The sequence below is a fragment of the Centroberyx gerrardi genome, chromosome 7, assembly GCF_048128805.1.
Source record: "Centroberyx gerrardi isolate f3 chromosome 7, fCenGer3.hap1.cur.20231027, whole genome shotgun sequence".
NCBI lineage: Eukaryota > Metazoa > Chordata > Actinopteri > Beryciformes > Berycidae > Centroberyx > Centroberyx gerrardi.
This window is the reverse complement of record NC_136003.1, coordinates 28745294-28757862: the sequence shown is the minus strand read 5'-3', so window position 1 is coordinate 28757862 and position 12569 is coordinate 28745294. Positions and strand designations below refer to the sequence as shown.

The window sequence follows — 12569 nt, the reverse complement described above, 5'->3', positions numbered from 1 at the left end:
TCCTGCCCTTCCCTTCATCAGAAGAAGGAGTACTGGTTGTCGATGGCTCGGGGCGCCCTCGCTCCGTCCCGCTCTTCGCCCTCCACGGCTTCCAGTTGGCGGAGAGGGGTGTCCCTGTCCCTCTCCCTCTCCTCCCAGTCCTCCACTCCTCCTCCTCCTCCTCCTCCACCTCCACCTCCTCCACTACCACCACCACCACCTCCTCCACCTCCAACTCCACCTCCGCTGCTGCCGCCGCCGCCACTTCCTCCTCCTCCTCCTCCAGTCGTTGCTGTCGTCACCGCGGCCGTTCCTCCTCCTCCTCCTCCTCCTCCTCCCGGCTCCGCCTCGCTCCCTCGCTCCTGCGGCGGGGTGGGGGGCGGCGGGCGGCCGGGCGGCAGGGGGGGAGGCGGAGGCTGAGGGGGGCTACGGGGTCTGCTGGTCAAGTCTGCATGGAGGAAGAAACAAGACGAGAGGAAGAGAGAAAGAGAGAGAAAGAGAAAGGGAGCGGGGGGGAAAAATGAGAAAAAAGTGTAAATAAAAGGAAGGCAGGAGGGGGGAGGAGGAAAGGAGGCCAAAAGTGAAAGGAGTGAATGAGAGCGTGGTGGGAGGAAGGGAGGAGGAAGGAAGGAAGGAGAGAAAAAGAGAGAATATGAGAGTGAGTGCCCGGGTTAGGCGGAAGAAGTCTGCGGTCATGGAGTCCATGGGAGTCATGGAAGCAGTCCAAACCGAGGGACGAATACACACTCTCATCCTCACACACACACACGCACACAGCTCGACACGCAAAAAACGATTCAGACCCTACTGAGGAATCTTCTCTGGTCTTATCTAAGGCACAACTGTGTGTGAACATGTGAAAATACGTCAGAATTAGTGATGTTTGAAGTCTTGCAGGTGAATTTGATCGGAGAAATGACTAGAGGAGAGGTGCAAATTACTAATACTGACTGTGATACTATCATTGATGATGGGTAATCCTAAACCAGGAACAGGTTTTTCTATTTTTTCCTGTCTTGTCCTTTAGGCTTAGATACGTCACCATACGATTTGATTCACACACTATGGGTCACAATACAAGTCAATTGGATTTGATACAATTCAATGCTTCACAGAGTATTAATATTATATGCAACATATATATGAGTGATCTGATCCAAACTATAGAGTGTATCTTTTTAGTGTTGTGATACATAATTATGTGAATTATTGATATGGATTAGAGGACAAATTGAGGGGGAAAAAAATGATTTTAAATGTATTCTTCTTAATTAGCCAAATTCAATGTAAATAATGGAGACTTCTGTGTGCTGTAGTGAACTCAAACAACTCGTAGTGACATGGAGACGTATTCAATAAACTCCTTTCGACTTGAACTTAACTAAACACACTAGTATCTAGGCTCAGTTCTGTCAGATTTAACACTCGACTGGTATCTAGGTTCAGGTTTGTGTGTAAGTTCGTCATGTTACCACAATATTTTAATACCAAAAGAAAAAACGTACAGAGCAAAATTAAGTCTTAAGCCTATAAAACATATGCACGTTACATTTATAGACATAATATCGCTCTTTTTGCTTTTCAAACCAAAATTCACCCAAATATCCATTTTGAGATTTGCTGGTGCTGGTTCACACACGCCTGCATTATTATTGATCAGATGTATTATTGTTCTGTGGGGCTTCCGTACTTGTGATTGTGAGAAAGCCACCTACAGGAGAGGAGAACTTAAAAATGAAAATTTAAACCTGCTCCTCTGTAAAACAACGCAGGTTACAAGTATCGATATTAGGATTTGCAGAATTGATTCAGAATCAAAAAAGAATACATTTGCGATGTATTGGTGCATTGATTTTTTCCCCGCATCCAGCTCTATTCTACACCTTTCTTCCCTCCACAGTCTCTCTTATGGGCAACATGTCAATATGTCTAATCTGAATAGAACAAAAAAAAAAACAAAAAAAAAAACAAAAACACAGTTCACCTCTCTCACACCCAAACACTCCCTCTTTCTCACACTTGTACTCAGCTGGGTCCGGTCTCACTTACACACAGTCAGAGATGGGGGTTGATGGAGAGTCAGGATGGCGCGTGGTGATGACATCACAGACTGTAGGCCGGCTGCCTGCCCTGTCCCGGCCTGCAAGGGATGAGCCAACGGATACAACAGACAACAACAACAACAACAACAGAGACAGCCACGTCAGAGCACCATTGGGTGCGATGGGGGAGCGGGCGGATGGAGGATCGGGCTGGGGGGGGTTAAGTTGGTGAGCTGGGTTTGGTATCAAAATAGTTAGTATTGGTATTCAGCATTCAACATGGTCAACTCTTACACTGGTGAACTCTCTTCTAGTCTAGGGGCATTTCTGCTGAGGAAACCAATCGATCATGGTCTGATTCCTCTTAGAAAACAGATGAGACTCCTTTGAGATGGAGTATTGAGTTTACAGGAGTCGAAAGGAAACTAATTTAAAATTTTCCAACATCTGACTCTAGACAGGTAAAAAAGAGAGGAGGGGCTGAGGAGGGCTGGTGAAGGGAAGATAGAAGAGACAAGGCAGATCGGTTAAGGATAAGGCTGATATGGAGATATGTTGACATGAAATGACTGAGGAGCGCCTGTCTAACGGTTAAAGTTATCCTACGTTGCAAAGGGACTGTAAAGTGAATAAAAGTGTGGATGTGCAGGTGGAGGGAAGCATGCATGCCTTTGGACATTACAGATATCATGCAGTATCTTTGTAAAAAAACAACACATAGAAAAATATGGCACACATGCATATGCACACACAAGTTTGATGGAGTAAAAGACAGTTCCAGAGTGAGTTTTTGCTCATTTCCTGCATTCCCTCACTGTTTTACATCACTGTACATCGTTTTCCGGTGATTTTATTTTGTCACGTTATTTTCATTGTTTTTAGAAGTTAATATTTTGAAACAAATGCTGTCTAAATATTACGAGTTACTGCCAATAAAGAAGGCGGCAGAAAATTCAAGCCATAATTAAGTAAAATTTTCCGTTTCACTCTAGCTTGCTTTGGTTTGTCTGTTGTCCATTTCATGGTTTTGATTGACAGAAGACGGTCCTAATGTAACCGTGAAGAGAGAATGTTAGCTATTGGATGAAACTTTTATTTTGGAGAGGAAAAAGCGGGATGGAAAATGTAAAAAATGAGCAAAAAAACTGCAATCACGTTGGAATTGTCCTTTAAGAACCAAATGAACAGGTCACACACCCCTGGACTGCTGACTGGGCTTTTGCCATCAGGCTGTGAGGCTGAATCAGTGTCATCCTTTAAATCACTTCTCAAAACCCATTTGTACAAAAAGCCCTTTTCAAATAAAACTAATTTGACTTGCCTGCTTTATTCTGCATTTTTTGCCTTCTTCCTCACTACCACTGTTTACGTCTGTTATACCCATTTTTTCATTATTCCCATGAAATAAAAAATGTTTTGATTTCTAGACATTTTATATCAAAATTTAACAGACTGTTTCTAGTAAATAGCACATTTCTGTTGATGACTCATCCTGCACAGGGGTGGATACAAAAATTTCCCACTCCCTCAATATTCAAATAAGTCCCTCCCACTGACGCTTCCCACCCTAACTTTCTGTTTCATTCAGAAATACGTCCATGCCACTTAATGGGGTCTTTAATGCCTGTTTGGTAAGAACTTTGTAGCTTCTGTTTTTAAAAGTGCTACATAAATAAAGATTAGTATTAACTGAACCACAATCCATCACCTCCCTAACCGCCAACCCCGGCAGTGTTAGCACGCTGCCCGCCCCGCTGAGCTAGGAGAGACCAGCGGTCCTTACAGCTGATCCCTCTCACTTCCTGACCCCTTCACCCCTTCGCCCTTTCCACTTGTGCTTCCTCTCAGTTTACCTGGCTGGCGAACGGCGGTGGCGCCAACGAAGCTGATGAGCGTGACGTCCGAGGCGCCGCCAGACTCCAGGGGGATTGGGTGCACCCGGAAGTGCTCCAGCATGTCAAAGATGGACTGGAACCAGAGGTGCTGCACCCGGCACTGGCCGTCCTCGTTCAGGGACAGACGGAGGTGCTGGTGGGAGGGAAGCGCTCAGTTAGCTTGAGACTACATGTCAAAAGGTCAAAAATCAACCAGAACAGTAAATAGGATTAATTCATTCATCCAGAATTCGACTGACTTGCAGAAATCTGAATTCTGATGCACTGTAGTTTTGCATCCCCTGAACTCTAAAGATCCACTTTGACCCCAGAATGCATGTGTTGCATCATGGGAACTGTTGGCAGGATTGAAGGGTAAAGACTGAATACCACCATAAAATTTCAACACCTTCAGTCTGAAAATATGGATATGGGCCTTCAAAAACACCTTTGGTCTCAACTTGACATACAGATTAAATACACATGGCAAAGGAATCCACTTAATATCTTGAATTAGGAACTTTCTCTCTCTCTCTCACACTCACACACACACACACACACACACACACACACCCGCACACACACAGCTCGTCTCCCAGCCTCACCTTGGCCTTGCCCTGGAAGTTGAAGGTAAGGACATATTCGCCGCGCCTCGTCTCGCTCTGGCGTACCAGGAAGACGCCGTGGCTCGCCGTGCCGCCGGCCAACACCAGCTGGGCGGCCTTTAGGCGCGACAGGGTGCCGTGGAACCACTGACACTCGCTGAGCGGGTGCTCCACCGCCTCGGCAGACGTTACCTCCGAGAACAGGAAGGAGCCTGGAGAAGGGCGAGGGGTCCGTGTCATGCTCAGTGCAATTTTCTACAATCTCAATTCTTTTCCTCTTTGATCAATGCAAAATAAAAAGGGTTTTATACTTGTTTTTTAGTTTGAAACAAATGGAAACTGAAATATTCACAGCAGGCCATGGGTTGATTGGCATGTGGGGAATGTGAAAGGAAGAAGAATCAGAGTGCAGTAATTCATACTCGCACAATTAATTATAGGAGAGTTGCAGGTAGATTAAATGGGGTGAATCACTTTGGTCTCCCCCATGCCAATCAACCCCAGTTCTGTGTTCGAGACATATACTGTGTTTTCCATTCTTTCAAACGAAAAAAAAAAGTCTGAAGATAGTATTCACCTGTGGCATCTGGCGTCTCAGCAAAAGGTGTACCCAGACTAGCCCCGCCTCCTCCGAGAACCCGGCCGTCTGGTTCGTCCAGAGGGGCTCGAGGCGGCAGCTCCGGTGGGAGAGGATCCATCAAAGGGGAGGAGCCTCCGATGCCTCCATAACACACTGAGACAACAGCAGGACCACAGAAAGGCAGACAGTGAATCAGCATGGCTACTAAATACATACACAAAGAGGAAATACAGTATGTACATAGGTAGTTAGTACATTGACTTGTTGACGCTCTCATTATTGCACCCAAAAGCACCTAGTTCACAAAAGATTTATGAAAACTGTTTGAGGGAAAAGTAAGAATATTGCAAGTCAAAGGAGGTCAACTGAAGGTGCAATGACCTGCGTGTTGACAGATGTTTTGATTAGAGTTCATGTTAAATTTGCTACGCTCAAAAACAGTAATTTAGGATTACAAATGACTGGGAGTTGAAACCTGAAATGCTGAAAAAAAACCCTCAAACAAAATCACATCCCTATGTGCTTTTTAAAAATTAAACATTTTTTTAAACACTGAATTTCTTGACAAAATTTGTACGACATTGTTGATTCTACAAAACATACAATCCCAAAATCAAAAAATACCTGGAGGAAACAATAGTAGGGGACTATTATTATGATGAAAATGTGTACTGACCCACTGCATACTTTTGTCTCTAGTTCTATCACCAAGGAACATACTGTACAGCTACAAGAGATTCACTGTGCTATAAACTATACTACAGTATCCTGTAAAGCTCTCCCACACAAAAAAACACACACACACACACACACACACACACACCTTGTGAAAGGCGATCAACAAACTCGGGCGTCCCGCTTATGTCCAACGCCCCGCCACACACACCTTCAACGTCTTCCTGTTCACTGTAGGGGAGAAAAGGGAGTTATGAACCTCAAACCCACACACACAAAATTTAATGGTACTGGAACTGCAAATGGTACTGAAACAGAAACATGTAGCCTAACATTAAAATAATATTGTAAACATGAATTGTTTTTAATTGGATAAAGGTTAGGAAAATAGAAAAATTGAAAGCCTCGCTGGCAAAGTTTGCAACAGAAATAAAATGACAGTTGATAACAACACAAATTTTATTGCTATTCAAGACCATAGAGGATATTTTATGAATATTTATGTTAACTGTGATATTGAGCCACAAACTACCTTCTCTCTACTCTGTGTTGCTGATACAGGTTTAGCATGATTTTTCATACCAAAACTCTTGCCCACTTCTTCTATATTCTCTCCGTTTTAACTAGTTTGAGCTAGAGACTTCAATCCAACTTTAAAATGTTCAGGTTATTTAGGAGATGTGCATATGTGTTCAACCTTTTGATAATCTATAAGTTTTATGTAACATCTGGTGGTCGAACTGTAAACACTACTGAAAGATAAACTCTTCCTGATTTATTCAACTTTAACCTTTCGAGCGGAAGCAAGCAGGCGTCCAGCTGCTCTCGCCTTTCCTCCAGGAAATGGACTCCTCTAGTTATCAGGTGATATCCCAATGTGTCTGATGCCCCCCTTACCTGAGACAGATGCCGTTCCTGATGTCGCTCAGCCAGGCTCTCATCTGCACAGCGTCACGCGTCTCAATCACATACTGCACCGAGCCTTCCAGCTGAAATAAATGCAAAGAAAAATGAAAGGTAGAATCCAAATGATGTGAATGAAAGTAGAGGAAAAACACAAGACTGAGAGCTTCAGGTTGAAAGTTGGAAAATTCTTTCAGTGACTGATGCATGTTCTTGTCTATTATGAACTAAATGCACTGAAATTCAAAACAAATCTGATTCCAGTCCCTGTAACTTTAACTAAGCATGATGGACTTGTCTGTCTCTTCTTGTCTGGTGTTCATACCAGTTAAGAACACATGAAGAAATAGCTGAATATGAGCATCAGTCTAGACTGAGATTTACACTAATTTTGTTATGCTATGCTTTACAAACATGAGGAAGTTATCAGATGTCAAGATCAGTCTCCTCCTACCCATATATCCTTGTGTTTTTGGGTTGTTTCCTTACTTTTTCTACTCCTAAAGAGCCGCTCCACAGTGCCATTATTTGGTGCCACCTGAGTTCGAATGGCATTGTTCTCACCTGGCCAAACAAACCGAGCTGAAGGAGTAAACGCTCCAGAGAATAAATAAATAAATACCTTTGTATAAACTGCTTCAACATGCTTGGTGTGAACGCGCCCTTAGAGACTGAGCAGAGAGGGACAGGTAAGACAGAGGAACAGAGACGGAGAGAAGAGCAGTGACTACCTGCAGCAGGAAGGTGTTCTCCTTGTCGGGGACCTCCAGCGCCGTGGTGCTCCTCACGTCCACAATAGAGCAGCATGGGACAGTCAGCCTGGGCTTGGACGACTGGGGCAACAAACACAACACAAAATCAATAACTGACAGCTCTCCATTAGCATTTTTGTTTCAGCAAGAGTAGTAATCGTTACTCACGAAGCCATTTCTTAACCAGACTTTACAGAAAAAAGGGCAAGGGCTAACAGTAATAATCATTAACTAAAAAATAAATTAAAGTTTTTAAAGGTGTGTTTTTAAGAAATGACGTGGAAGAGGTGTAGAGAATAGAGGCTTGTGGGAGAGGACTGTAAAAGTTGGGTTGATGTCATTTACAATTTCTAGCCTAAACAAAAGCAGCCAAAGTATATTTTCTATTTTGTTGCTGCTGCTGTCACTGAATCATTACAGTCAGTGGTACATCAGCAACCTGGGTATACCAGAGCCATCGCCCATAAGAGCTACTATGTGACTTTTTGAATTATAGTCTGTTCTTATTCTTGCTATTCACTTGCCATTGAATGTAAGGGAGTCATCTGCATTTATACTTCAGATGCTCTAAAAGCAGCCTGTCAGCATCATCATCATTTAGCTAGCTTGTGGTGAGTGGTACTCATTTGGTTTGAATGAGGAATGCTAATAAGTTACTTGGTAAAAATGCTTTGCCCCTTCTTACTCTGTAAGAAGGGGCAGAAGAAAATAACAGACTTAAAAGGTAAAATGTCACAGTATACCTTTGAGAAAAGGTAAAATGTCACAGTATACCTTTGAGAAAAGGTATACTGTTCGTGTCCAACAGCAGGCTTCACCAAAGATTGGTCCAGATTAAATTCTTGATGGCTGAATAAAGCATTTCTTCCAATTTTCAATTATTATATTAACTGTAGACAGTAAGCCTCAACATTTACTGTGTTTGTTGTGTTTAGATCATTTAAAGTCACCATCCTTAATTCCAATTCTGGCTGCAAAACCTTCTGTATCATACCTGTTATGCATATAACATAAGTGCTATTTCTAACAAAATGACTTTGTGTATGACTTACACTTAAATGTAACAGTGGTTTGAGCAACTTTATTTAGCAATTACAAATGATAATGTACTTTGTTGAATTGTATTCCTCTGTGTAGCTTTATTTAGAATTACACAGCTGTGTTTTCTCTTCACACTTTTCCTAATCAAATAAAAACTTAACAAAACATCTATGGGCAACATGATTTGATGTCTCCTAGGAGGGGGCTCACTTACTTTGGGTGGGATGAAGAACTCCAGGTAGTACTCCTCTCCCCGCTCACTACCTTCTTTGTCCCTCTCCCTAAGGACCAGACGACATTTATGCCAGCGGCCTCCTCTCCAGGGCACGTTGCCCCCGCTGGCCAGAGGCTGCACTGGACCAGCCTGAGCTGCAGCAGCCGACGCCGAGGCAGCGTTGTTGTTGTCTGTACCGTGATGCAGTAGGCCAAAGGAGAAGCCGGTAAAGCCGTGACTCCCGCTAAACTCGTCGCTGGACGAACTAACGCTCACCCCGCCCTCCCGCACTAGCCGGCCCACCTTCCTGGGGGGTCCCATGGCAGCGGCGGCCGCGCTGCTAGGGGGCAGCGTGGAAGAGGAGGCGTGAGACCCGACGGTTGTTGACGTGAGGACAGGAGGCGGCGAGCGCGATAGCCTGAGCTTCTCCAGGCGCTGGCTCCACTTCTCCTTTTCGCCACCTTCGCCGTTGCTCCGCCGCCGGTCCCGGGCCGCCTCAGAAAGAGAAAGAGACGTGGCGCTGCTGGAGGACGAAGGCGGCAGAGAGGAGGAGGAGGAGTGGGGCAGGGAGAGGGGCAGGGAGAGGGAGACGGGCATAGAGGAGGTGGGCGTAGGAGGCTGTGTTCCAGAGTTCCTCTTGGAGGCTGAAGCCAAGGCGGCGTCCTGCACACCCATAGTGTAGCTGTAGCTAGAGGGCAGCTGGCTCTGGCTCTGGGCCGAGTCGCTGGAGGAGCTTCGCCAGTGCAGGATGCCCCGGACACTCCCCCGCACGCTGCGACCAACGCTCCGCAGTGAAAAGCGCTTCTTCAGTTTGCTTTTGGAGGAGTTGGGCGTACTGCTGCCCTTGGAGCCAGGTGGAGGAGTGGAAGAGGAAGGCGGAATTTGAGGAGTGTGGGAGGGATCTGCATTGTCCAGGCAAACCTCTGTGGACTCTGCTTCCCTCTCTTCTGGGTCAACATCTTCCCCAACAGCCGCCACCCCTAGCCAGCTGTCCTCCTCCTCCTCAACTGGAGCCTCCCCGTTCCCAGGGGCGACCATGGCCCCTCTCTCCTCACGCCTCCCGTTGTTCCCTCCCACTGAGGAGCAGCAAGACGAAGAGGAGGATGGAGGCAGGATTTGGGTGTGGGCATAGGAGTCTTGAAACCTGTCCCCGCTGCGGTTCTCCAACACTAGCCGTGTCGGCGCAGGCTTGGTTGAGGCCCGTGTCGGGTTAGTCGGGGCACATGGGAGGACCGCTCCCCCAGACACGGGCAGGGGTGAGACCGCCTCCTCTTCCAGGGAAGTGGCATCTGATTGGGGAGCCCAGCTCCCCATTTCCTCCCTCCCAGTGGCACAGCTCGGTGGGGGCGCCCCCTCCAGCTCACTCTGGAAGTGACGAACAAAGCGGTCGGTAAAGCGGCGGCAGAAGGCAGCAGCTGAGTCTGGGGAGTAGTGGGGGTTCTCCAGGAGAAAAGCCCGGAAGTGGCGGGCAAAGTCACCAGCCGCCACACGGGCATGTAGCTCACAGAATTCGGTCCAGCTCAGGCAAGGCGAAGGGGACGGTGTGGGGGTGTCTGACAGGGAGGACGGGTGAGCCTGGGGTGGAGGGCTCACCAGAGGTGGGAGAGGAGGCGGCCGGGGGGACAGGGGCAGTAAAGAGGGAGATGGAGGGGATGGAGATGGGGAGGGTGATGGAGGCAGAGGAGAGGAGTTTGCCGCCCGGGGGCTGGGCGGGGTTAAAAGAGAGCCGTTCATTCTCCTGAGAGGCCAGCGGCACTGATTGACTGATGATCTATCAAATCACTTCAAACATACAACAGAAACCTGAAGTGATTGCACAGCTGGGGTAATTGACTGGGAGCAAACACGGCACATTGGTCTAATAATTTACAAATGGGTGTGAACTTAAGTGTTGCGTTCAGCTCCATCTAAATTGAACAGTTAAAAACAAAATGCATCAAACCCATGCACGATGGGGTTAGAAGAGGTCAAATATCTACAAGGCTAAGCTCTTTGCTACATTCTTTCATGAAATTAAATAATTTATCATTTTAAAAAGAAATAAATGGGTATTGGTGAGCCAGTAAATGGAAGGGTAAAGGAGGTTAGATGTGTGAGATTCACAAGGTCTGCCTCTTCTTCACCGTCTGTCATACATCCAAAGGAGCATGGCCACATCCTGTAAAAACAACACAGAACACATTGTGCACAAATGCATACAGTCATTCATCTCTAGAGAGCACAATTTGGGTTCAGAGGATGACAAATACAACATGTTCAGTGGTTAACTAACCAATTATTTTGCTTATTAACTAGCTGATCTTCAAAGTATGAAACAAGAGTTTGTCTGTTCTTGCTTGATTTCGAACTGATGTTACATCTTACCATTTTGGCTCTTAGATGATGATCTATAAAAAGGAAAGGTGACTTGTGATAAGCTGACATTAGCTAGCGTTACATGTCACACAAACAAACTCGCTGCTCGTCAAGTAGCTAAGCAACCCAACGGATTGCCCATTGCTAACTATTGCACGCCACCAGTAACGTAGAGCAACGTTAAGTGCGATGAATAATGTGTTAGAAATCAGCTCGCTTCATTCGCTATCTTGCTAACGTTAACTAGCAAGCAATGTGTGAGTCTTGCTCATTCAGCTTTCTTTTAAGACGTGTAACGTTAGCTAGCCAACAGCTACCTAACGTTTACTTACTTACGGACCTCCATAAATGTACTTCACTACTTACCTAGTTAGATATAACGGACCTTGTGATTCTACTGTAAGCTGTAGCTACTTGGCTGGCTAACATGACCACATATTGAATCGTCTATCACGAAAGATTCTTTGCGAGCTAAGCTAATGTCGCTACCGTTAGCCAGTTAGCTAGCTATTAATAAACCAGCTAGCTAGCTATCAATATTGCTTCACCACAATATAATCTCGTTTTCTCTACCTGTATTTCACACTCCAGTGTTTTTATCCGTGTTTTTCGGTGAAACTGGACTATGAATCATCATTCTTCCAGTCTAGCTAGCGTGATAATCATTTTATAATGGTTGTTGTTGTTGTTGTTGCTAAATATGAATATTGCTGTGCCTTGCCTGTACCCGTTCTTCTCGCACTGCTCGGTTTCTCGCGATAGCGGACGGTGAGCGCAGTGTTCCTCCTTCATGCTTTCTGACAGCTGCCATTAAAAATAGTTGCATCGCCGCCAACTGCTGGCTGGATTTTGATGAATGACCCCTCTGCCCCCTCCCAAAACTATGACGATAAAAAAGAACGAATGAAAAACACTAGGCCGACATCTTCCTCCCCACCCCTTCAAACTAATCCAGCCTACTGACTGACACAAGGCAAGACCCTCACTGTCCTGATCTGTCCGGGTCTCAGGTCACTAAACCGTATGGCAAAGTCCCGGTTTTAATGTTGTTTTCCACCAAAACGTAAGCAAACTCACTTATATCAACTATATGGGGACAAAGAGGAGCAGTGATTGATGAGTTATTATGTTTTTTTTAAATGATAAACCTAGGTCACCCAGTTATCAGTTTAGAGGAAACATTGGTCTTGAATGCTCCCCTGATGTGTGTTGGGTTTTTTTAGTTTTTTTTTAGATATGGCTTCCAAATAGATGTCTGCTGTCCGCTATGATAAAAACCAATCAATCAGACTTGGACTTACTTAATGACAAGTGCCTAACCTGCCATAAACTACTGTCGCCCATGTTCAGCGATCATCTTAAATGACGTAGGCCTACTTCTTTTGAATAAACAATATTTACATGCGGTCAACTTGTTTCCTACTAAATTAAATATTAACAAGAATGTAGCTTTTAAAATTTAAAAATGTAACAGGCCTATAAGCTATCATAAAAATATAATTTGTGTTAACGAATCAACTGCATGTGAGTAAATCAAAGGATCTTAAAC

General features: G+C 45.2%; 1 protein-coding gene across 2 annotated transcripts; it reads right to left on the bottom strand.

Moving 5' to 3' along the window:
- Positions 1–276: 276 nt before the first annotated feature.
- sh2b1 (SH2B adaptor protein 1) lies at positions 277–11763 on the bottom strand. Of its 2 annotated transcripts, XM_071927901.2 has the most exons (11): positions 11594–11763; positions 11030–11052; positions 8666–10823; positions 7390–7491; positions 6653–6744; positions 5904–5986; positions 5078–5233; positions 4501–4712; positions 3875–4049; positions 2029–2119; positions 277–427 (listed from the first exon to the last, which is right to left on the bottom strand). In XM_071927901.2, exons 3-11 carry the CDS (start codon positions 10397–10399, stop codon positions 406–408), a joined length of 2667 nt encoding a protein of 888 aa, XP_071784002.1. In that variant the 5' UTR covers positions 10400–10823; positions 11030–11052; positions 11594–11763; the 3' UTR covers positions 277–405. The 2 variants fall into 2 exon arrangements, with proteins under 2 accessions (XP_071784002.1, XP_078140999.1); XM_078284873.1 differs by lacking the exon at positions 11030–11052.
- Positions 11764–12569: the final 806 nt, after the last annotated feature.

What these genes read in the sequence shown, in the direction of transcription:
- sh2b1 (XM_071927901.2), bottom strand. Translation starts at nt 10,399, where the DNA reads ATGAACGGCTCTCTTTTAACCCCGCCCAGCCCCCGGGCGGCAAACTCC. An exon ending in TGAGACGCCAGATGCCACAG is followed by an intron (nt 4,713 to 5,077) that starts GTGAATACTATC and finishes GCCCTTCTCCAG; the next exon opens with GCTCCTTCCTGTTCTCGGAG. An exon ending in ACCCCCATCTCTGACTGTGT is followed by an intron (nt 428 to 2,028) that starts GTAAGTGAGACC and finishes TCCTCCATGCAG; the next exon opens with ACTTGACCAGCAGACCCCGT.